The 25,694-nt window shown below is 35.6% G+C and overlaps 1 protein-coding gene and 2 pseudogenes across 4 annotated transcripts in view; 1 reads left to right on the forward strand and 2 right to left on the reverse strand.

The window, feature by feature from the left end:
- MIB1 (MIB E3 ubiquitin protein ligase 1) overlaps nucleotides 1–25,694 on the reverse strand; it is a 114,581-nt gene that overhangs the window by 64,026 nt on the left and 24,861 nt on the right. For all 4 annotated transcript variants that reach the window (XM_039844801.1, XM_039844810.1, XM_039844785.1 and 1 more), the window contains exons 4-7: nucleotides 16,962–17,066; nucleotides 14,623–14,689; nucleotides 13,157–13,361; nucleotides 425–608 (exon numbers count right to left, since the gene is read on the reverse strand). In XM_039844801.1, the coding sequence (XP_039700735.1) occupies nucleotides 425–608; nucleotides 13,157–13,361; nucleotides 14,623–14,689; nucleotides 16,962–17,066 (561 nt within the window). The remainder of the gene's footprint in view (nucleotides 1–424; nucleotides 609–13,156; nucleotides 13,362–14,622; nucleotides 14,690–16,961; nucleotides 17,067–25,694) is intronic.
- On the reverse strand, nucleotides 16,422–16,540 carry LOC120590348 (uncharacterized; annotated as a pseudogene).
- Nucleotides 25,003–25,680, forward strand: LOC120583371 (60S ribosomal protein L7a-like; annotated as a pseudogene).

The raw sequence follows: 25,694 nt of genomic DNA on the forward strand, positions 1-25,694 counted from the left end.
TATACATATATGTGCATATACATATATACGCAGATTCTCATTTCCTCTTTTAAAATTATTTATGTATTATCTATTGGTCTCCTAGTATATACAATACTGAAATTAGTCATTCATGTGTTCTTCTACTTACCTTGTGTCTCCCGTAATAATTTTAAATAATAATATTTAGTCCCACTGCCCTATCTCTACATTATATTTTCCACTAACAGCTCTATCAAAAATACTAACTGTAGCCTTTTTTGGACCTTCTCTGGCTAATTTAACTGAAATAAATTGAAAAATAAAAGGCATAAGTATGCCTAGCTGACAATGAATATAATTCTTGAAGGATTATGCTACTTTCATTTCTAAAAATTAAAGTATCTTTAAAAACTACATAAGCATAATATAATTCCTAATCCAAAACTATTTTCTATATACTTACTGGAAGCATAGCTTCAGCCCATTCTCCGTGTCCTCTTTGTAGAAGTTTAATTCTTTCCAGATCATAACAAACTTGTACAAGATCACCAACTTGAAACTGTGAGGTGCCTCCTTCTGCACCTTGAGCAGCATCCCCGCTTCGGACAATGTTTGCTTTAGTGAGAACAGCAGGATTGAACGTCCACCTAAAGATCAAAGCCAAAACTCAAAATGGGTAAGTTTATTTTAACACAACATTTTTTGTTAAACATTGCAGGGTGAAAAGTCTTATAACATAAACAGTAAAACAATCCTTTGCAATTACATCCTGAATGATCTTTCTTTTTATAATTTTATAACACAAATTTGGAAAAAGTCATCATAGTCTTACCACCCTAATATATTTCTATCTAGATTTATTCTCCACTGCATGTTTTAAAAAATTGTTATAAAATACATAGTCATTGTTAAAAATTAAAACATTTCAGAAACACATAAAGTGTGTGATCTTTGAGAAGGAATATATCTGCCAAGGATTCCTCGTGGTTAACTGAACCCAAATTCATAACCAGAGTTTAGCAGCCTTTGCTGATAGAGGCCTCTCATGCACACTGCATAGAAGGGAAAAGCCACAGACAGCTACTAGCCTCCTGCACTGTGTTCCTGCCTTCTGAGTCAACCCTTATGAAGGAGCTCCTGGTATCTTCTTTTGACCAATGGATTGAGAACTGCCCTGTCTATAAGAGCTGAGTAGCTATTCCTCTTTTGCCTCTACATAGGCCAACCAGAACACACAACTCTGCCTAATCAGTACCATACTATTTGGACCAATCCAATCAGAACTGTGCAATGTGAACTCATTTGCATAAAAATGGACAGATCGGGAACCAGGGCAGGAAAGGTGGCCTGCCCTTTGACTGGGTGGAGCCTACTTTTGGCTTCTACCAGAGGCTGCATTTGTTTCGCAAACTGTTCATCTGAATAAAATTTCTCCTCTTTCCACATCTCAGACTGGGAATTTCTGCTGACAAACGAAAGTTCCATTTTATACATCATGCCTGGATCATCATTCCCCACCCTACTAGAAACCACTGTTAATATTCTATTGTATATCCTTGCAGATCTTTTATCAATATGCTGAGTAGTAGTCATAATGTAGAGAGTTTTCTTTTCCATAAATGGAATCATATAATTCTGAATTCTTTTTTCTTAGAGAATGCATCTTGGAAGATTTATTTTTTAATTTCACAGGCATGGACCTATTTATTTCAATTTAATGGCTACAGAATATTCCATAGCATGAAAATACACTAATGTACTTAACCTGCTTCCTACTATCATTTACAGTATTTCCAAATTTTCACTATCGTAAACAATAAAGAATATCCTTTTATGTATATCTTGTCCACATGAGGTCAGTATTTCATTAGAGATTCTTAGAAGAACTAATCAAAGTATGCATTTGTTTATAATTCTGATAGAGCCAAACTGCTCTGCAAAGAGTACACCATTTCCCCATACCACTGCCAATCTCATAAAAATAGTATTCAGTTTTAATATGTCATGCTTGGGCATTTTACATGATTGTAATCACTGTAGCAAAAACAAATTTGGGATCTAATTTCTTTCCTATACATAAGCATTTTTCTGTGCTGCTACCATTTTCATAATGACCATTTTATTGACTATTTAATATTCCATTAAATAGTTGTACCACAATGTGTAACACATTTCTCCTAGCTCCAAATAGCACTCCAAAGAAAAAAGGTTCCCCAGTCAAATAAGCTTTTACAATATAGTCATTAGCACATAAAAACTTTGAGAAAGGTCACAATATATAAAAACCTGTTTACTAAAATCTGTAACCATGCAAACTTGGCTTTCTAAAGCAACCACAAAAACAAGTGCCTCTGACAAGTTAAAAATAAAAATAAGATGCACGAAGTTTTCTTTTCAGTTTTATCAATCACAATGCCCTTTACCTCACTCAATGTTCCAGAATTTACAAGACCTATTAGGGTGCATGAACACAGCAGTATTTATTCAAATTGTTCCCTCTGCCTACAGTGTTAACCTGCCTTAGTGAAAACCAAGTCAATCTTTCAAACTTATTCTAATTGTAATTTTCTCTCTGAAGTTTTCTATCATTTGCCCAGCTGAAATGACCACTCTTCTTTTGTACCTTCAGAATATCCTGAATACTCACCTATCATAATTACTTACAACACTATAGTAGTTATTTCCAGTTTTACCTATCTAAACTAAAAGAGAATCCCTCCAAAGCAGGAGACCATGTCTTAATTGTTGTTTTAATTGCAGCCCTTATCCTAGGGCCTAACACAGTACTTAGTAAGTTAGTACTTAATAAATTTTTGTTGAATAAAAAAAAAAATGATTATTTTCTAGAATTCAAATGTCATTATTACTCTTAACACCATTGCCCAAGAAAGAGTTTTAACCAAAAAAGAATTCTGTGAGTAATACTCCTAATTTGTGTTAACCTAACATTTCCAAATAAGGTAATATTTAACACAAAATATGTTAGTATATGCTAATCCAAACTTAAACTGTTAAGATTTTTTCTTTTTATTAACAGCTTTATTGAGATATAATTCACACACCATACAATTCGTTCACTTAAAGTATATAATTCAGTGGTTTTTTGTATATTCAGAGTTGTACAACCAAGCACCGCTAATTTCATTTTCATCACCACAAAATGATACCCCCTAATTATTAGCAGTCACTCTGCATTCACTCCCTCCCTACGCCCAACAACTAGTAATATACTTTGTTTCGATGGATTTGCTTATTCTAGACATTTTATATAAATAAAATAACATTATATGTGACCTTTTGTGACTGGCTTCTTTCACTTAGCGTAACGCTTCCAAGATTTATCTATGTTGCAACATTATGCCAGTACTCCAATCCTTTTTATGGCCAAATATAATATTCCACTGTATAGACATCATATTTTATCCATTCATCAGCTGACAGACCTTTGGGTTATTTCCACCTTTGGCTGTTATGAATAATGCTTCTACAAATATTCATATACAGGTTTCTGTGTAGACAAATGTTTTCAATTCTCTTGGGTATAAACCTCAGAGTGGTCATATGGTGACTCTATAAACTGTTTTCCACAGCATCAAGACCACTTCACAGTCCTACTATCAATGTATGAGGATTCAGTTCTAATTTTTCTACACCTTCACCAACACTTGTAATTATCTGACTTTTTTATTCTAGTCATTCTAGTAATATGAAGTGGTATCTCATTTGTGGTTTTGAATTGCATTTCCCTAATAACTAATAATGTCGAGCATCTTTTCATGAGTGTATGGAATGTATAGAATGATTTGTGTCATTCCAAAATTAGTATGTTGAAGCTCTAACTCCTAATGTGACGGCATTTGGAGACAGGGCTTTTAAGGAAGTTACTAAGCTAAAATGAGGTCATAAAGGTGGGGTGCTAATCTGACAGGATAGGTGACCTCATAAGACTAGGAAGGGGTACTGGAAATGTCTCTTTTTGAGCATGCACAGAGAAAAGGCTATGTGAGGACATAATGAGAAGGCAGTCGTCTACAAGCCAGGAAGTGGTCTCACCGAAACCAACTCTGGTGAAGGCACCTTGACCTTAGATTTCTATCCTCCAATTTATTCATTTTTTCTTTGGCTGTTTCTACTTTAGGTGTCATATCTAAGAAATCACTGTCTAATCCAATGTCATGAAGATTTATGCCTATGTTTTACTCTAAGAATTTCATATTTTTAGCTCATTTCTAGATCTGTGATGCATTTTGACTTAATACTATATGGTGTGTAGCAGGGGTCCAATTTCATTCTTTTGTACGATGATATCTAGTTGACTCAGCCCTTTTTTTACTGTAGTTTTTTTTTTTAAGTAAGGTATAACTGACATTAAGCATTGTTAGTTTCGGGTGTACAATACAATGATTTGTATTTGTATACAATGTTAGTACCATTGTAGTACCAAAGACTATTCTTTCCTCCATTGAGCTGTGTTGGACCCTTATCAAAAATCAACTGACCTTAAATGCAAGGGCTTATTTCAGGACTCTAAATTTTATTCCATCAGTCTACATGTCTATCTTTATGTCAGTAATACATTGATTACTGTAGTTTTGTAGTAAATTTTGAAATCAGAAAATGTGAGTCCTCAAAACTTTGTTCTTCTCTTTCAAATTGTTTTGGCTATTCTGAGTCCCTTGAATTTCCATAAGAATTTAAAGATCAATCTGTGAATTTCTGTTAAAAAAAAAAAAAGGCACTAGGATTTTGATAGGGATTGCACTGTTGACATCCTAATCCCTGAAACCTCTGAATGTGATCATATTTAGAAATAGGGTCTTTACAGATGTAACCAAGTTAAAATGAAGTCATATGGATTAGGGTAGTCCCTAAATCCAATGACTGGTGTCCTTATAAGGTCACATGAAAACAGCTTTTGATCATTTTCTATGTCAAAGATTTCAGAATTTCCATGAGCTCAATTAACTTTCTTTTATGTCTCCCCAGCGTTCTTTCCCCATGGATGGTTAAGCTACAAATGTTGGCTTGACAAAAATAAAATAGTGAGCTGAGAGATTATTTATGTCTAAGTCTCAAATGATCTCCCTACAACTATCCGAACTCGACTAGAGATTGATTTGAATGCATTTAAAAATAAAATTTGTACCCAGGGGTTAAAAAGGTCATGTGAAGACACAGTGACACACAAATTTACAGGAGAGAAGGCCAGTGAAGACAGAGGCAGAGAAATGAGTGATGCATCTATGAAAGCCAAGGAACCAAGAATTGTTAGCAACCATAAGGTAGGAGAAAGGGATAGAACAGACTGCACTTTAGAGACTCCAGAAGAGCTCGATCTTGATGACACCTTGACTTTGGACTTCTAGCCTCCAGAATAGTGAAAAAATAAATTTCTATTGTTTGAAGCCACTCAGTTTCTAGAAATTTGTTACAGCAACCCTAGGAAACTAATACACCATCTAAACAATATTAAATCTTCCAATCCATAAATATGAGATGTCTTTCCATTTATTTATGTCTTTAATTTCCTTCAACAATGTTTTACAGTTTTCAGTGTGCAAGTCTTATACTTTGGGGGCTAAATTTATTCTTAAGTGTTTTATTCCCTGTGATACTACTGTAAATGGAATTGTTTTCTTAATTTCATTTTCAGATTCTTCATTGCTAGTGTACAGAAATATAATTGCTTTTTCTATATTGATCTTGTATCCGACAACTTTGCTGAACTCATTGATTAGTTCCAATAGTTTGTGTATTCTTTAGGTTTTTTTATACATAAGATCATGTCACCTGTTAATAGAGATAGTTTAACTTCTTTCTTTCTCTTATGTCTTCCTTTTATTTCTTTTTCTTGCCTAACTGCCCCAGCTATACTCTATAGGACAATACTGAATAGAAGTGGGGAGAATAGACAATCTTGTTCTGTTCCTGGTTATAAGGAAAAGGCGTTTAGTCTTTCACCATTAAGTATTATGTTAGCTGTGGGTTCTTCATAAATGCCCTTCACCAGGTTGAAGAAATTCCTTTCCAGTCTTAGTTTATTTAGAGTTTTTATCATGAAAGTGCTGAATTTGTAAAATGCTTTTTCTGCATCCCCTGATATGATGTTATAAGATTTGAATACAATCAAAAGTTAATTCTACACTTTGGTAAGCAACTAAATGTTAATTTTTCTTATTCTCTATATAACCCCTCTATGTACATGTCAGTAATAAAGTTGAAAATCACTCAATTTAACTACTGCTTTTCTTTAAAATACCATAAACATACAAGTAAATTGGATATATTTTGGTCCTTAAGGGCAAATAAATAAAAGGCATAGGCACAATCTCCAAGAAACTCACAACTTAGAGATCAAATAACCATTTTAATATATAATAGGAAACCTAAACAGATGAATAACATATGCATAAACAAAGGAAGGAGAAAGGCAGTTCCCAAAGTATACAAGCTCAATATTTGTAGGATGAAGAGGAGTTAATCTAGAGAAAAAGAAAAGGAGGAAAGGGTATTCTGCATGGAGGCAATGGCATGTGTGAAGGAACAGAAGTGAGGAAATGCATGCAATTCTATATTGCTGAGAAGGCATAGTGTGTGCACACGTCTGTGGCAAGAGAGAGCTGTGTTACCAAGAGATAACAACCCCGGAGACATAAGCCAGAGGAGTCCACATGATCGCAGAACTTTTTGCTACACTTGGACCTAATAATGATACAATGTATTCTGCTCCCTGAAGAAAAAAAGTGCACAGAACATAAAGATATTCATATAAATTCACACACACAGTCTTTTTGTCATTTGTTCCCCTCTACCTTACCAACATATTCTAGATTTTTATCTACCTAGAGCTACCTTTAAAGAGTCTTTAATTATATCATATTATTTGCTTTGTTTAAGGCTTTTTAAAAATTTTTTTAAATTTTTGTTTATTTGCTTTATATACTAAATTTATTTGCCATTACTGAATATTAAAAAATTATCACCAACCCCTGAGGCAGTCCATGAGGATGTCATGATCCCCCACTACCCCCCTTCCCCGGAGCCCCTCAGCCCCAGAGACATCACCAAGGCTGAGCCCGGAGCCCCCCTGTCTGAGGCATCCACAGTCCGGATCCATTCCCCTCCCTCTCGTCCCAGGTACGGGCCAGGCAGGCAGCCGTGGCAGGTGCGCATTGAAATTACAACCGAATTATAAAATGATCTACATGGAGAATCACCTGAAATCCAACTGATCATAACACCTACATCTGATAATATAAAGAAACCACATCATAGCCACAGGAACACCCAAGCCAGAAGTTTCAGCAAAACTGAGGTTGTATTAGCCGAATGGACCTTGTCTCCCTGAAATCCCACTTCACCCAAGCCACAAAGTACCTGCAGCCTATTGACAAGCAGCCTCTTGTGCCCTGTTTGGCTCTGGGGTTGTGCAGTTAGCACAGGCAACAGACCTTGGCTAGTGCAATAAGTGCATTTCAAGGAAAACAGTTGTGGGCAGACCACTGCTGCCTATACGAGCTGCAATATCTCTTGAAGGGATTGCAGGAGTCTGTATTGGCCTGATGACCCTTGGTTCCCTAAGCTCCTGCCCCATCAAATACACAAAGTGCCCACTGCACATTGATAGGCGTATGCCCCTGAAGTGGGGTAGCGCATTTAGGCCCAGGATGGGCAGCAGCTGACCTTGTTGCAATTGGAGTGGTACAGGGAGCCACAGAGACAGTGTTGGCATGTAAACTGACACTGTAGTGGCAGGGGAAAATTTACTCAATAGACCCAGGAGACTCCCAGGGTCCCTGCGCCACCCAACACGAATATCACCCAGAGGCTCATCCAGTTTCAGAGACTTACAGGCAACTGACAGGCAGTGTCAGGCATTGAAGAGCACTGGTCCCTCTGCTACACTGTCCTAGGTCAGAGACGGGGAATAACCAACCGCTGCCTACAGTGTTGTCTCTTCCACTTACCTATAGATCCAGCATAGGCAACAACCATCTGCAGATGACTTTGTAGTTCTCACCAGGTAGCCCTGAGCAATCGAAAGCAGCGGCTGACTTTGACTTATGGAGGAACCCCTCCCAAGGGGCCACAAAACCAACGCATCTGGAGGCTGGCACCAGACCACAATGGAGCAACTCCTGACTAGTCCCTTTAGTGATATACACAAAGGGTGGTTGCAACACAAGTCCGCTAGAGCAAAACTAACTCAGTGGGGTCAGTGCCCACACGACAACTTTTATCCTGAAACAACAGGAAAAAGCTCCAGAAAATAAACTAAATGAAATGAAGGCAAGCAACCTACCAGAGACAAAGTTCGAAATAATGATTATAAGGATGCTCAACAAACTTATGGGGAGAATGAATGAGCACAATGAGAACCTCAACAGTATGAAAAAGGACATAGAAACCATAAAAAAGAACCAGACTGAAATGAGGAATACACTAGAAGGATTCAACAGTAGACTGGACGAAGCAGAAGACTGAATCAGCGAATTGTAAGACAAGGTAACAGAATACACCCAATCAGAACAACAAAAAGAAAAAAAGAATTTTAAAAATTGGGGATAGTTTAAGAGACCTCTGGGACAACATGAAGCGTAAAAATATCCAGATCATAGGAGTACCTGAAGAGCAAGATAGAGAGCAAGGGATTGAGATTCTATTTTAAGAAATAATGACGGAAAACTTCCCTAACCTGGCAAAGGAATTAGACATACAAGTTCAGGAGGCACAAAGAATTCCAAACAAGAGGAATTCAAACAGACCTACACCAAGACACATATAATTAAAAATGCCAAAGGTCAAAGACAAAAAGAGAATCTTAAAAGCGGCAAGAGAAAGGAAGCTGGTTACTTACAAGGGTACCCCCATAAGAATGTCTGTTAACTTTTCAATGAACTTTGCAGGCCAGAAGGGAATGAAAAATAAGAATCTACAACCATGAACACTCTACCTAGCAAGGCTTTCGATTAAAATGGAAGGTGAGATAAAGAGCTTCCCAGACAGAAAAAACCTTAAAGAATTCATCACCAACAAGCCAGCATTACAAGAAATGTTAGAAGGTCTTCTGTAAAAAGAGAAAGAATAAAAAAGAAAATAGAAATAACAAATATGAATAATAAAATGGCAGTAACAATGTACCTATCAGTAATCATTTTAAATGTAAACAAATTAAACGTTCCAATCAAAAGACATAAAGTAACTGAATGGATAAGAAAACAAGACCCATGCATATGCTGTCTACAAGAGACCCACTTCAGATCAAACGCCACTTATAGACTGAAAGTAAAGGGAAAAAGATATTTCGCACAAACAAAAATGAAAAAAAAGCCGGGGTAGCAATACTTATATCAGATAAAATAGACTTTAAAACAAAAGCTATAATAAGAGACAAAAACGGGCATTACATAATGATAAAGGGAGCAATAAATCAAGAGGACATAACCCTAGTAAACATATACGTACCCAACACAGGAGCATCTACATACATAAAGCAATTATTGCCTGACGTAAAAGGAGAGATCAATAGTAATATACTCATAGTAGGAGATTTTAACACCCCATTGACACCAATGGACAGATCTTCTGGGCAAAGAATCAACAAGGAAACAATGGGCCTAAAAGACACACTAGACCAGATGGACTTAACAGATATTTTCAGAGCATTTTACCCCAAAGCAACAAAATATACATTCTTCTCAAGAGCACATGGAACATTTTCAAGGACAAAGTACATGTTAGGTCACAAATCAAGTCTCAATAAATTTAAGAAGAGTGACATCACATCAACCATCTTCTCTGGTCACAATAGTATGAAACTAGATATTAACTACAAGAAAAAAACTGGAAAATACACAAACACATGGAGGCTAAATAACATGCTACTAAACAATGAATGGGTTATTAATGAGATCAAGGAAGAAATCAAAAGATATCTAGAGACAAATAAAAATGAAAACACAACGCTCAAAATCTACGGCGAACACAGTGAAAGCAGTCCTCAGAGGGAAATTCATAGCAATACAGGCCTACCTCAAGAAACAAGAAAAAAGCTCAAATAAACAATCTAACCTTACAATTAAAAGAACTAGAAAAAAAACAACAACAAAGCCCAAAGTGAATACAGGAAGGAAAGAAATAATAAAGATCAGAGTGGAAAATAAATGACATAGAGTCTAGGAAAACAATACAAAAGATTAATGAAACCAAGAGATGGTTCTTTGAAAGGATAAACAAAATTGACAGACACTGAGCCAGATTCATCAACGAAAAAAGAGAGACGACTCAAATAAAGTCAAAAATGAAAGAGGAGAAATAACCACAGACTCCACAGAAATACAATGGATCATAAGAAAATACTATGAGCAATTATATGCCAACAAATTGGACAATCTGGAAGAAATGGACACATTCCCAGAAATATACAATCTCCCAAGACTGAGTCAAGAACAAACAAAAAACCTAAACTGACCAATTACCACTAATAAAATAGAATCAGTAATCAAAACCTCTCAAAAAACAAGTCCTGGACTAGATGGCTTCATAGGTGAATTTTGCCAAACATTCAAAGAAGAGTTATCACCTATTCTTCTCAAACTATTCCAAAAAATTCAACAAGAGGGAAGGCCCCCTAACTCCTTTTATGAGGCCACCATTACCTTGATTCCAAAACCAGACAAAGACATTACAAAAAAAGAAAATTATATGCCAATATCTTTTATGAACATTGATGCAAAAATCCTCAATAAAATATTAGCAAACCGAATTCAGCAATAGATTAAAAATATCATACACCATGATCAAGTTGGATTTATTCCCAAGATGCCAGGTTGGTACAATATCTGCTAATCAATTAATGTGATACACCACAATAATAAATTGAAAGATAAAAACCATATCATATCAATAGATGCAGAAAAAATGTTCGACAAAATCAAGCATCCATTTATGATAAAAACTCAGCAAAGTGGGAACAGAGGGAACATACCTCAACATAATAAAGGCCATATATGACAAATTTACAGCTAACACCATACTCAATGGGGAAAGGCTAAAAGCATTTTCCTTAAGATCAGGAACAAGACAAGGATGCCAACGTTTACCACTCTTCTTCAACATTGTATTGGAAGTCTTAGCCACAGCAATAAGACAAGAAAGAGAAATAAAAAGCATCCGAATTGGAAAGGAAGAAGTAAACTCTCGTTATTTGCCGATGACATGATATATAGAGAATCCCTAAAGATTCCAAAAAACTGTTAGAACTGATCAATGAATTCAGTAAAGTAGCAGGTTACAAAATAAATATTCTAAAGTCAGTGGCATTTTTATACACCGATGATGTACTTTCAGAAAGAGAAATTAAGAAAACAATCCCACTTACAACTGCGTCAAAAACTATAAAATACCTGGGAATCAAATTAACCAAGAAGGTAAAAGGCTTATTTTCAGGAAATTACAAGTCATTGAAAAAAGAAATTGAAGAAGATACAAATAAATGGAAGCATATATCGTGTTCGTGGGCAGGAAGAATCAACGTCGTCAAAATGGCCATAGTATCCAAAGCAATCTATAGATTCAATGCAATCCCTATCAAAATATTAACAGCAACTTTCAGAGAGCTAGAACAATCCTAAAATTGATATGGAGCCATAAAAAACTCCGAATTGCTACGGCAATCTTGAGAAAGAAGAACAAAGTTGGAGGTATCACACTACCTGATATCAAACTATACTACAGGGCTACAGTAATCAAAACAGCATGGTACTGGCAAAAAAAAAAAAAAGATACGCTTATCAATGGAACAGAATAGAGAGCCCAGAAATAAATCCACGCCTATACTCTCACTTAATATATGGCAAAGGAGGCAAGAATATACAATGGGGTAAAGACAGTCTCTTCAATAAATGGTGATGGGAAAATTGGACATGTAAAAAAAGGAAGGTGGACTACCTTCTTACACCGTATATAATAGACTCAAAATGGATTAAAGACTTAAATGTAAGACTCAAAACCATAAAACTTCTAGAAGAAAACATAGGCAGTAAACTCTCTGATATTACTAATAGGAATTTCTTTTCAGCTATATCTCCTCAGGCAAGGGAAACAAAAGAAAAAATAAACAAATGGGACTACATCAAACTAAAAAGTTTTTGTACAGCAAAAGAAACCATCAACAAAACAAAAAGACAATCGACTGTTTGGGAGAAGACATTTGCTGATAAGGGGTTAATATCCAAAATTTATAAAGAACTTATACAACTCAACAACAAAAAGAACAAACAGTCCAATTAAAATATAGGCAGCAGATCTGAACAGATACTTCTCCAAAGAGGAAATACAGATGGCTAACAGACATATGAAAAGATGTTCAAGGTCGCTAACAATCAGAGAAATGCAAATTAAAACCACAATGAGATATCACCTCACACCTGTCAGAATGGCTATCATCAATAAATCAAAAAACAGCAAGTGTTGGCAAGGACGTGGAGAAAAGGGAACCCTCATATATTGTTGGTGGACTGCAAATTGGTACAGCCACTATGGAAAACAGTAGAGGTTTCTCGAAAAATTAAAAATGGATATACCTTTTGACCCAGCAATTGCACTTCTGGGTATTTATCCAAAGAAAACCAAAACAATAATTTCTAAAGATCTATGCACTCCAATATTCATGGCAGCACAATTTACAATAGCCAAGATATGGAAGCACCTAAATGCCCATCAACAGACGATTGGATAAAGAAATTATGGTTCATATATACAATGGAATATTACTCAGCCTTTAAAAAAATGAGGTTATTATGCTGAATGAAATAAGCCAGAGAAAGATAAATTACATATGATTTCATTTATATGCGGAATCTAAGGAACAGAAAGAACAAACTAATCAAAAACAGACTCACAAATATAGTGGACAATTTGGTGACAGATAGAGGGAAGGGGTTTCGAGGGCCTGGGAAATGGGGTGAAAAGTTAAGAAAGTACAAATTAGTAGTTGATAGAAAGTCACGGGGATGGGGAGCATAGCAAAAGGAATGCAGTTAGCATTAATATGATGGCTAGGTGGAGGGCCAGGGGAAAGAAAAAGCAACTGGGAGGATCGTTTTATGAACTATATAGATGTCTAACCAATGTATTATATACTTGAAACTAATTTAAATAAATAATTTTTTTAAAAAAAGGAAATATCACCAACCTATTGCCACTTGGATACTGAACTACAATGTCATGATCTTCATCAATGCCACACACAGTTCCAGTTGTAGTTAAAGTCTCAAACATGCCATCAGTCCATCCTCCATGACCATGCTGCAAAGACTGTACAATTTCTAGGTCAAGATCTATATTTACCAGGTCACCAATCTGCAATCCACCAGGATTCCTGTTACCATTCTGCTCACCTGTAATTGCAGAGGGAGTTGACAAAGGAAAAGGAAAGTCACAGCAACAACATGCAACTGCATTATTTTTAAACAAGAAAAAGCTCTAGATTTTTACTTTCTGTTACTACCTAATCCTAAAATGTTTTGAGAATATGCTATATCAGATTCTAGAACTAGAGATCTTTAAAATAAAACTTCAGACTCAAAAAATGAAATAATATGATGAATTACAACGATGACTGAACAGTAATAGAATCTATAAAAGACTATGCAACCCTACATCAGAATACAAAGCTCTGGGTACTGAAAATATTCACTTTTCTGCATGAAAGACCTGTTGTCTATCACTGCATCAATGCCATAATAACTACAGACCATTAAAGAGAAATATGGAATCATTTTTTACAATGAAGTGCTTAATACTTTTTTTAACCAAAGGTTTTTGTGATTTTTACATAAAGACCATTTTTAAATATTTCAAAGTCCATTCCCTAGATTATTTTCAAAGCTAGTAGTGGGATAAAGGATTCATGATCATAAAACACTACGATAAGAGATTCAAAATGTGTATGTTGATTCTACACTTTTCTTGTGACGGCAAGACACAAAGTTTCTGAAAGCAAGAGAAATGGATGATCTCATCAAAAATATAGATTATTCTTTTACAGCACTTTTTGGCAAAAAGGCAAATCCAATAATTATTTAGAAAGAACACAGTTCACATGAGTGAGAAAGGAAAGCATTCAGAGACTAAAGGCTTAATCAAAAGAATGTGGTAAATGTTCATCACGGCAACAATAAAAATCTATAAAATAAAAATTTTGGTTTTCTTATTCTTTTTTTATTTTAATGATATGTAAAATTATATGTATTATATTACCCTAATCTTGGAGCTGTTCTTGTATTAAGAAGGCAATTTTACACAAATTCTAAGGAATTTATAAACTTTAAATTGTCAGATCCTATTCTCAGTAGCATAAGAGATATGACATTGATAATCTAACACAAAATTTTTCAACAATATAAGTTTATGGTTAAAAGACAAAAGTTTCAAACATATTATGACATAAATGGCATCTCAGTTCTCAAGCTATGACAATTCAATGTCTACATAAATCATCGAAAAAGAACAATTTTTTAAAACCAAAATAAAATCAAAAAGTTACTTCTTTAAATATCTTTAATGGTAAATAGTTTTTAAGAGTTCGATTTAAACATTTTTCTGATCCCATGAACTCTGACCCATTATTTAGTAATTTTCTCTAGTCTACTAACTCACCTAGCACAGGGCAGTGATCTCTGTAAAACGAACCTCCTTTGGCATCCTGGACACACTTTAGATCAGACTAAGAAGAAAAGAAACCAGAAAAATCACCCCTGAAAACTTCAAATATAGCTCAGTACCTAAAATAGGCAAAAATATTCATTTAAAACATATCCTCAGCAGAAGTCAAAAGTCACACTAAACATTGCTTTCAAAAGCACCCATTAAAAACTAAACCTGATCTTCAGATAGGTCATACTTTACTTACTTTTAGCTTCTTTTAAAGTTCAAAATTAAAATGCTTGGATCTTTACCATTATATTTTCAGAAACACATGCTAAAAAAGGAGAAGAGGGGACTATAACGAATATCTACTATTTAAAATGTACATAAACACATTTCATTTTTAAAATATTTATACCCAAAAAGAATTCATTTGATTTTTCTAATCAATTTTATGAAATATAGAACAAAGTACAGTCTTTTTATTCTTTGCTCAATTTTCCTATTTACATCAGCTTTTGTGCTTACTTCACCATAACATGATTAAGCTAAGTTCTTTTCCACTTAGCTTGTATAAGAAAACAAATTACTATTTCAGTATCTGAATGGGGAGGCAGGTGTCATATAATGAAAAAGTACAAAAAATGTGAACTTAGAAGAGCAACCTAGGAGGCTACCGTGAAAAAGCAGATTTACTTATAGTACCTGATATATAGGTATATAGAGATATATATGATCAGTATATTCTCACTCTATTAAGGAAAGGAGCTCCTTTATACACACACACACACACACACACACACACACACACACACGGAGACCAAACTCTTTTACAGCTCCTTTGCCACTAGAGCATCGCATTTAGCTAAATCCTAGCCAAAGAGACACAGTGGTCAGATTGTTTTAGTATGATACTTAGACCCAGCAATTTCACTTCTGGGAATCTATCCAAAAGAAATACACCCATAAATGTGCAGAGACACATGCATGAGGATACTTGCTGAAACACTGCTTGCAACAATGAAAAAACCCAACCCAGATACCTATCAACAGAAATCTCATTAAATAAATAGCATAACCATACAAAAGAGTATTATTTATCCAACGAAAAAAAAAAATGGGATCTATATATATATAATATTTATTAAGTACCTGAGCACATATAGAATGTAAGGCTTCATTTGAAGCAAGTTAAATAATCAATAGGCATCCTATAGAAATTCACAGTTTAAAAATGAAGAAGCATGAAGATAATAAAGGAAACCTGATAACCAATGATATATACAATTATAAATACTAGCAGGTAAAGTAGTTGTTTAGAGTCACATGGCTAGCTTTTAGACATAAATGGAATAAATTAAGGCAAAGGGACAGTGGGATATTTTTCTCTTCCTAATGAGAGCGATCAAACAGTTGAAAAAAATGAAATTTAAAGAATTCTTTGAATGAGGAATATATTCAAAATGGAAAAGATATAAAAGGCATATATTAGCATTAATATAATATTTAATTATACTCTAAATTAAATAGCTGGGGTCAACATTTGAACAACGATCCATGAAGAGCAGAAATATAAGGCAATCCACTGAATAAACCACCATTATTTTCCTAAGCACTTAAGTATTCGAAGTGTTTCTAGGTCAATCATTTTCAATTATCAACATTACACTTTAAAAATACAGTGAAAAAGAATCTCCTTAAAAATAATTTTAACACTTACTGTAATTTATATATATATATAAATTTATATATATTTATATATATATATAAATTTATATATATATATATTTTCTTTTTTTTTTTCCTTTTAACGCCTACAGCACTCAGTATTCCTAGGTGGTCTCCCATTCAAGTACTAACCAGGCGCAACCCTGCTTAGCTTCCGAGATCAAACGAAATCAAGCACATTCAGGGTGGCATGGCCGTAGACTGTAATTTATATTTTTATCAAATATACCATAGAACCTCTTCATAATACTCTTCTCTATGTCCATGCCAAGAAGCAGTCTTACCTAACTTTTGATAGATTTCAGTAAATAAAACCCTAACTTACATATAAGGGGTCAGCTCTACACAATCAATATATAGTAAGTTACCCAAAGATTAACCTGCAATATCAGGTTTATTATTAAAATAGTTCAAAAAAACTATAGTAAATATGAAAGGTTATTAAATTATCACTTTATAGATTTCCCCTCCTATTGCATATTCATTATTCAAATGGTTGTACTGTGACAAAAAAGAGATGACAAAAGAATAAAAAATAAAAAATAAAAGAATACAATAAAGTCTATTTGTATTTCCCTTCTTTCATCCATCTAAAATTTTCATCTTTTATTCTGACTACTTACCATGCCCTCAAAGCCAACCCTGTAAAGGTTCTTAGCACCATTATCCCAGAGAACGTATGCTGCACTATGTGGACTTGATGCACTCCAATCTTGGATTTCCGTTACCTAAGGGAATTTTTTGAAAAAGAATTTTTTAAAAAGGGGAGGACAAAGGTTAGTTCTTTCAATTTTATTTAAATCTTTAAAATCATTTAAGCTATTATCCTATGTAACAGGATTATGAAAAACATTTATTTACCAAATATGTGTCACTTCCATATTTGGTAATTTATAACTGAATTATAGTTAGAGGTATTTTTCCAGAATTTTAATTTTAAACACTATTGTAGAAATTTTAAATTAGGAGGCTTAGTGATTACAGTAGAAAATACACAATAAAAAATTTTAAATCTCTGACCAAATCAAATACCCAGAATGATTCAAGATCAGCCTGCTCCCTGGTCAGCTAAAAGGTGAGAAACAAAGGCTCAAAGGCAATGTTCAAGAAGATGTGAGTGGAATCAAAGTTGTGACGGAGACAAGGAGCAGAAACAAGGAAAAATCGCCCAGTATAAACAAGCCATACAACTATAGGGAGGAATCCAAGAAATCACCCTGCAATGGCAGAAGGTAGGAAAAGGCGAGGACGCGAGGACTCAGTCTCAAGCGGCTGAGTGAGACGAAAGCTGTGGCAGCAGCAGAGGCAGAAGCCTCTTAAAGGGGCTGGTCCATGAGTGGATTTTTGCGGTGACGGACCTGCTCACTCTGAGCATCAGTGCCGATTCGGCGGCGCGCAGGGAGCATCAGGGACTTACAGGGAGGCATTGTCGGAGTGAGGGCCAAGGCAAGTCTCGCTCTCTAGAGACATGCCAGCAGTATCCATTGTTCTCTGTTGAGCCCTCCCCCTACCAGTGTGCTAGACGCAGTGTCCTCATAGCCCTGATGTCATCAAACTGGATAACAGAGGTCGCTCTGCCCAGAGGATTCCCTGAAATTCCACCTACCCCAACTCAGGCCCCACCCAAGCCACATCCAGGTATATACTCAGCAAGTAAGTGCTCCTTGCTGAGCAGTGTCTAGACTCACACTGTAGGCAGCTGGCCACAGCTTCTGGTGTGGCCTTTTGAGGCAACTATAAGCTCAGCATCTGTGGATTGCTTGCTCAATCTTAACAAGTAGCCCCAGAGGGGCACAGGCTTGGGCTAAGTTTGGCCTTCAGCTGAACCCCTCACAGGACTGTGCCATTAGACACCTACTTCACAAATCCACACTAAGACCGGGAGACTTAGGAGTTTTGCTTAGTACATAGAAACAGACACGAAAAGACAGCCAAAATGGGAAGACAAAGAAGCAGAAACCATTTGAGAGAACAGAACAGAGATTCAGATATAATGGAGTCAAGTAATCTAACAGGTGTAGAGTTCAAAACACTAGTTATAAAGATGCTCAATTAACTTTTGGGAAGTACAGATAAATTCAGTGAGAATTTCAACAAAGAGATAAACATAAAAACGGAAATTATAAAAGAACACATTATCTAACATGAGAAATATATTAAGTGGAATAAACAAAGGAATAAACAAAGTGAATAAAGAAGAGGATCAAATGTCCTATCTAGAGAACAGGAAAGCCAATCAAGACACTCAATCAGAATGGCAAGAAAAAAGATGCCAAAACTATAAAAATAATTTGAGGAGGATATGGGACACTATCTACTAAGGCTCCAAATATTAGTCTGATTGGTGTAACTGAAGAAAATCAAGATGTTGAATAGCTGTTTAAAGAAATAATGATGGAAAACTTCCCTAACCTGGTATAGGAAATGGACATAAAACCCCGGGAAGCTCAGAAAATTCCAAAAATCAGGAATATATCATAATTAAAACACCAAAGATTAAATATAAAGAAAGAATATTAAAAGTAGCAAGAGGAAAAAAGATAATTACTTATAAGGAAACACCCATAAGACTGGCAGGTGATTTCTCAAAATAAACTATGCAGGACAGAAGGGCTTGGCAAAAAATACTGACAAGATGAAGACCCGGGATATACAACCAAGAATAATTTATCCAGCAAAGCTATCTTTTAGAGTTAAGGGACAGAAAAAGAGCTCCCCAGACAAAAATAAGCTAAAGGAATTTATCACCACTAAGTCAGTATTACAGGAAATGTTGGAAGGACTTCTTTAAGAAAAAACATGTATCAAAAACAGGAATAAAGAATGGTAACAACTACATTCCTATCAATAAGTACCTTAAGTGGAAAAAAATTAAGTGCTCCAACCAAAAGACATAGAGTGACTGAAAGGATAAGAAAACAAGACCTGTACATATGAAAAGGAAGGGGATGGAAAAAGATATTGCTTTGATGGACCTAGAAGGTATTTAAGTCAGACAGAGAAAGATAAACATTATATGATTTCACTTATATGCAGAATCTAAGGAATAAAAAAGACAAACTAATCAAAAACAGACTCACAAATATAGTGGACAATTTGGTGTCAGACAAATGGGAGAGGAGTTTGGGAGGCTGTAGAATAGGGTGAAGGGCTAAAGAAGTACAAATTAGTAGCTGTTGGATGGTCACAGGGATGAAGAGCATGGCATTGGGAATGCAGTTAGTATTAATACGTGGCTAGGTGAAGGGTCAGGGGAGGGAGGGTGCAATGAGGGGATCATTTTATGAAATATATAGGTGTCTAACCAATGTACTATATACTCGAAACTAAATTTAAAAAATAGGACTCGTTAAAAAAATCTATTATTGTAATTAGCTTGTATTCATAGGTAACTTGTGGAAAACTGATATATTTATAATATTGAAGATTCATATTCAAGAACTTGGGGTACTTGTAGTACCACAATCTTTCAAAATGTTTATAATCTTTCTATGATGCGAATGAATGTGAATGTTAGTATATTTCTAAGTATTTTATAAATTGACATTGTGAATGAGAATTTTTTGAATCATATTTTCTGACAGGCTGTTGCCAATAGAAAATCTGTTGCTTTAAAAAAAAAAAAGACATGAGTGATTTTTTTTCTCCAGCAGTTTTTTCAGTTGTCCCCAAAAGCAGGCCATCTAAGCTAAAACACTATGCCTCCGATGGAAATCCAGATACAATCTCTAGGCCCCACATACCACCAAATTGACTGATAAACTCATTTGATAGCTAAAAAAAGTACTAACGTTACTTTGCTTAAGGACCAAAAACCAACTACACAAAAATGACACACAGTAAGCACTAACCTTGGGTATTCTCAAGTAAACCAGTCTACAGCTAAGAATGAGAAGTTAGTTGACACTTATAATCAGCCATCCTTCATAGTTACTTAGAATGCTAGGCTGATATTAAATATAATTTTTAAAGCATGACCTTAAAAACAGACTATTATTTCAAATAAGATATATAATGATCCCTTCATTTTTACCTTGAACTAAAGAAATAATTTCGGAAGCTATGTATTTTATGGTGTTTTTGTAGAGATAAAGTCTTTATGTTTAAGATTTAATCAAACATTTGAGAATATTTCAAATTGTCAGTAAATGAGTCCATTCTTTTGCATTTTGAAATAAATTATACATTATAAAAATATAACATACATAAACTTTAAAAAATAAAAAAAATGAATATTACCAGTATTTTTCAAGCTCCCTGTATGGCTCTCATCAATCTCATCCTCTTGCCTTCCAACAGAGAAAACTATCACTCTGAATTTAGAATCCCTCACTGCCTTACTTTGCTTTATGATTTTCGCAACTAACTACTGTATAATCTTACAAAGTAAGTTTCTAACACTTTAAAGTGAAACATGCAATCTTTAGCAAAAAATTCCTTCTGATTCTAATATACTCAGATTCTACTTCATTTGTTTTAAAAAACAATGCTAGAGTAAAGTCTATTTTTATAAGGGAGACAAAAAAGCATTTGACTGACTAAAAAACAAAGACTACAAATTTTATTTAAATTAATTCATCTTAAATTTCAAATTGCTTGGGATATAAGCGAGTTCATTAGTAAAGCTCTGAATCACGAAATGAAATTCTTTCATTTGTTAATATGATTTGATTATTGAGGGGGAAACAAAATGAAAGACATAAGAAAATCACCAACGATTTTATACTTTGAATTCTGATTAAGTAATATGTGCAGAATGGCTGCTAAAACCACTAGGTAAAAGGTTAAGAAACTATAAAAGATAAAACTAACAATACCTGCATTCACTGATCATCTTAACATCACTAACAGCAGGATAATCAGACTTTATGTGACTACTGATGTGATGCAAAAGAAAGTACATGGGACCACTTATGAGGTACTCATGCCAAAATAAAATGGAACCTGAATGTAATCAAGCCTCTACATCTAACAATTAGTTTCTAAAAACACAAGGGTTAGAGGAACAAGTTTTAAAATACCATAAAGAATCAATTTGCTAAATCCAAAGAACCTGGCTTCTTCAACAAATAAATCGCATTTTTTAAAATATTGATAATTTTTGAAGTTGGGTGATGGGTGCATGGGAATTTGTTATCAATTTCATTTTTTCTGCTCTAATTTTGATTATTTCTTTCCTTCTGCTGATTTTAGGCATTTGTTTTTTCAAGATGAAGCGTTAGGTTATTTATTTGGGCTCGTTCTTATTGCTGGAGATAGGCTTGTAATGATATGAACTTTCCTCTTATGACTGCTTTTGCCATGTCCCAAAAGTTTTGATAGGTTGTACTATCATTATCATTCATTTCTGTGTATCTCTTGATCTCTTTTTATTTCTTTCCTGACCCAGCTTTTCTTCAGTAGCATGTTGTTTAATCTCATGTATTTGTGGTTCTTCCTGATTTTTTTCTGCAGTTGATCTCTAGTTTCAAAGAATTATGATCAGAGAATATGGTCGCTATGATTTCAACCCTCTTATATTTGTTGAGGCTATCTCTGTGTCCCAGTATGTGATCAATTCTTGAGAATATTCCATGTGCACTAGAGGAGAATGTAAAAGCAGTTGTTTGGGGATAGAAGGCTCTGTATATGCCAATTATGTCCAGTTGGTCTAATGTGTCATTTAAGGACATTATTTCCTTATTGATTTTCTGTATGGATGATCTGTCCATATCCAACAGTGGGGTATTTAGGTCCCCTACTACGGTAGTGTTTTGGTCTGTTTCTCCCTTTAGTTCTGTTAGTAATTGCTTTACATATTTCGGGGCTCCTTGATTGGGAACATAGATATTAATAAGTGTTCTTATGTCTTCTTGGTGCATGATTCCTTTTATCATTATGAAGTGTCTCTCAGTATCTTTCTTTAATTTTTTTATTTTGAAGTCTAGTTCGTCTGATATTAGTACTGCACTCCTGCTTTTCGCTGAATGCCATTTGCTTGAAATATCATTTTCCACCCTTTCACTTTGAGTCTATATTTGTCTTTGGAGCTGAGATGTGTCTCCTGGAGGTAGCATATGGTTAGGTTTTTTGGTTTTGTTTTGTTTTTATCATTTTGTTTTAGGTGAGCTGACTCCTTTCAGTATTTCCTGCAGTGCAGGTCTCGTAGTGGAGAACTCCCTCAATTTTTGTATGTCTAGAAAGGTCTTAATTTCTCCTTCATATCTAAAGGACAGCTTAGCTGGATACATTACTCTTGATTGGTAGTTCCTTTCACTTAGTATTTTAAATATTTGATTCCATTCCTTTCTGGCTTGTAAGGTTTGTGCTGAGAAGTCTGAAGATAATCTAATGGGTTTTCCTTTATAGGTTACTGTTTTCTTCTCCCTAGCTGCCCTGAAAATTCTATCTTTGTCATTGATTTTTGATAACTTTAATAAAATGTGTCTTGGTGAAGGCCTTTTTGGGTTGAAATAATTGGGTGTTCTGTTGACTTCTTGAATTCCAAGCTCCAGCTCATGCCTTAGATTTGGGAACTTCTCATCCACTATTTGTCTGAAAATGCTTTCTAGTCCCTGCTCCTTTTCCTCAGCTTCGATAATGCCCATTATTCTTATGTTTCCTCTCCTGATGGTATCAGCTAGTTCTTGTATTTCTCTCTCATTATTTTTCATTCTTCTTTTTCTCTCTTCTTCCTTCTTATTTCTAGATTTCTGTCTTCGATATCACTGATCCTTTCTTCCATTTGGACGACTCTATTTCTCAAGCTTGCTTTTTCATTTTTCAAATCTTGCAGTGTGTTTTTTAATCTCCAGAAGATCTATTCTGTTCTTTTTGAGGGTTTCAATCTCCTTGCTCTGCTCATCTAGTTGTTTGCTCAATTCCTGAAATTGTTGATATGACTCATTTCAGAACTCACTGAGTTTTTTCAAAAGTACCATCCTGAATTCTCTGTCATTTAAGTAGCATATTTCTATGCCTGCAGCTTATTTTCTGGAGATTTTTCTCTTTCTGAGATGCCTTGTCACCCTGGTTGTTCATGGTGTTTAATGGACTATTTCTCCACCTGGGCATTAATGGAAGTGTATTCAGCTTTTTTTCTGTAAAGATTTGTTATACAAAGGTCTCTCTTTAGCCTGCTACAAAGAAGGTGTTTTTCTTTTGGTTTCTAGTAGGTGGCGTCTAAGCCTCTTAGATCCCTGCTGTATATGAAGCCTTAATAATGCCTTTTTTATTTTCTTGTAGATATTTAATCATGCTCACTACCCTCAGTTTCAGTCCCTGTCAGGGTCAGTAACAGTCTCAGCAGCGTTTGCTCAGATTCCCCTTGAGTTCCACAGTGACTGGTCTCTGAGGGTATGGGGGAAGGGGCGCTCTGGGTTGGGAGTTGGGGACTGCGGCTCAGCCTCAGTTTTGCAACCAAGGCTGGTAAAAATCAACCGTTGTTTCTCTGTGGTTCCGTCCCGCTTCTCTGCTTTCTGGTCTGAAGACTGGGCCCTGCCACCAGCTGCGTGGAACTCACAGAATTTCCAGGCAGGGCTGTTCAGGAAAGTCGCCGCACCTTCGCCTCTCCCCCTCCTCCTGTAGGGAGCTCCAGAGGCTGCTTCTTTATTTCTCCCAGTCCACCACTCACTACCCGGGGTTCTGACCTGTGGTACCTCTTATGCACAGATCCCACGCTCAGATGTGCTGGTGTGCAGTTTGGGTGTTTTTTGTTGAGTTTTAGATGTTCAGCTTATTGTTGTTTCAAGGGGAGAGATCAGAGAACGTCTCTCGCTCCACCATGTTTCCCAGAATCCTCCAGAATTTGTTATATCATTCTTTTTACTCTGGTGTATATTTGAAATTTTCCATAATAAAGTTTTTTTTAAAAAATAAAGAAATATATCTGTTATCTATATGAAATATTTAATTGACACATATTCAAAGGCATTTATAAAATGAAAAGTCTTAAAATATTAACATAAGTAGTGATACTTAAGAACACTCTAAGAAGATACTACACAGTTCCATGATGTCTTTACATCATGTTTGCCTGAACACTGTTAATACCTTGCAAATCATGGTACAAGTGGTGGGCCACAGATTGCATGAGTACTGCAATATCAGCCTGGGTTGGAATATACTTCTTAATGTAGCTCATACTAGCCATATAGTTGAGCATATGTTGTAATGAGAGTAAGGTGGGAATCTTGAATCTCAAAAAAAAAAAAGCGGGGGAGGGAAGAGAAAAATGTATTTATACACTATTCACATGGGTTACGCCAGGGAAATGGGACAGAGCAGCCAGCATTGAAGAGAAAAAGGGGACTTAAAAACTTTCTTTATTCACACATACGGTTTAAAAAAAAGTCAGAAAATAAAAATTACACTTGATCTCAGACATGTGCTTAAACAATGTTACCCTGAAGACTTATTATTATATTAAGGTCCCTAACTCAAGAGTCACAGGTGCAAGATGTTTCATTTATTTTTCCTCACGTTGTTCTTAAAATGCAACATTTATTAAATTGTAATAAACCAAGATATAATACTGATGACTTTGTCAAAGCTTCAAGAACGCCTACTTTTTCTCTCAAAAAAAGTGCCGATATAACAAAAACCCAGAAAGTTCCATCATGTGGCTTCAGACCTTAAAAGCTGCCTTCAAAAGCTGATGAAAACTCTCTCTTCCTGCCGCCCAAGATGCCAAAAGAAAAGAAGGCTACGGGGAAGAAAGCTGCTGGCCCCTACTGTCATGAAGAAGCAGAAGGCTAAGGTGGTAAATCCCATTTGATAAAAGGTCCAAGAATTTTGGCATTGGACAGGGCATCCAGCCCAAAAGGGACCGCACCCACTTTGTCAAATGGCCCTGGTACATTTGGCTGCAGCGCCAAAGGGTTATCTATTCTCTATAAGTGCCTGAAAGTTAATCCTGAGATTAACTCGTTGAGCAAGGCCTTGGACCACCAAACAGCCACTCAACTGCTTAAACTGGCCCACAAGTACAAACCAGAGAAGCAAAGAAAAGCAGCAGATTATTGGCTCGGGCTAAGAACAAAGCTGCCAGCAAAGGGGATGTCCCCACCAAAAGGCTACCTGTTCTTCAAGCAAGGGTTAATACTGTCACCACTCATTGAAAACAAAAAGGCTCTGCTGGTAGTGACTGCACATGATATGGACTCCACTGAGCTGGCTGTCTTCTTGCCTGCCCTGTGCTGTAAGATGGGGGTTTCCTACTGGATTACCAAGGGGAAGGCCAGGCTGGGGCATCTAGTCCACAGGAAAACTTGCACCACCGTCACCTTCACACAGGTTAGCCCAGAAGACAAAGGAACTCCTCATAAGTTGATGGCTAAAGAACTGGCCACCAAACTGGGCTGAGTATACACTGCTGA

The sequence above is a fragment of the Pteropus medius genome, unplaced genomic scaffold (genome assembly GCF_902729225.1).
Source record: "Pteropus medius unplaced genomic scaffold, Ma_sr-lr_union100, whole genome shotgun sequence".
Lineage (NCBI taxonomy): Eukaryota > Metazoa > Chordata > Mammalia > Chiroptera > Pteropodidae > Pteropus > Pteropus medius.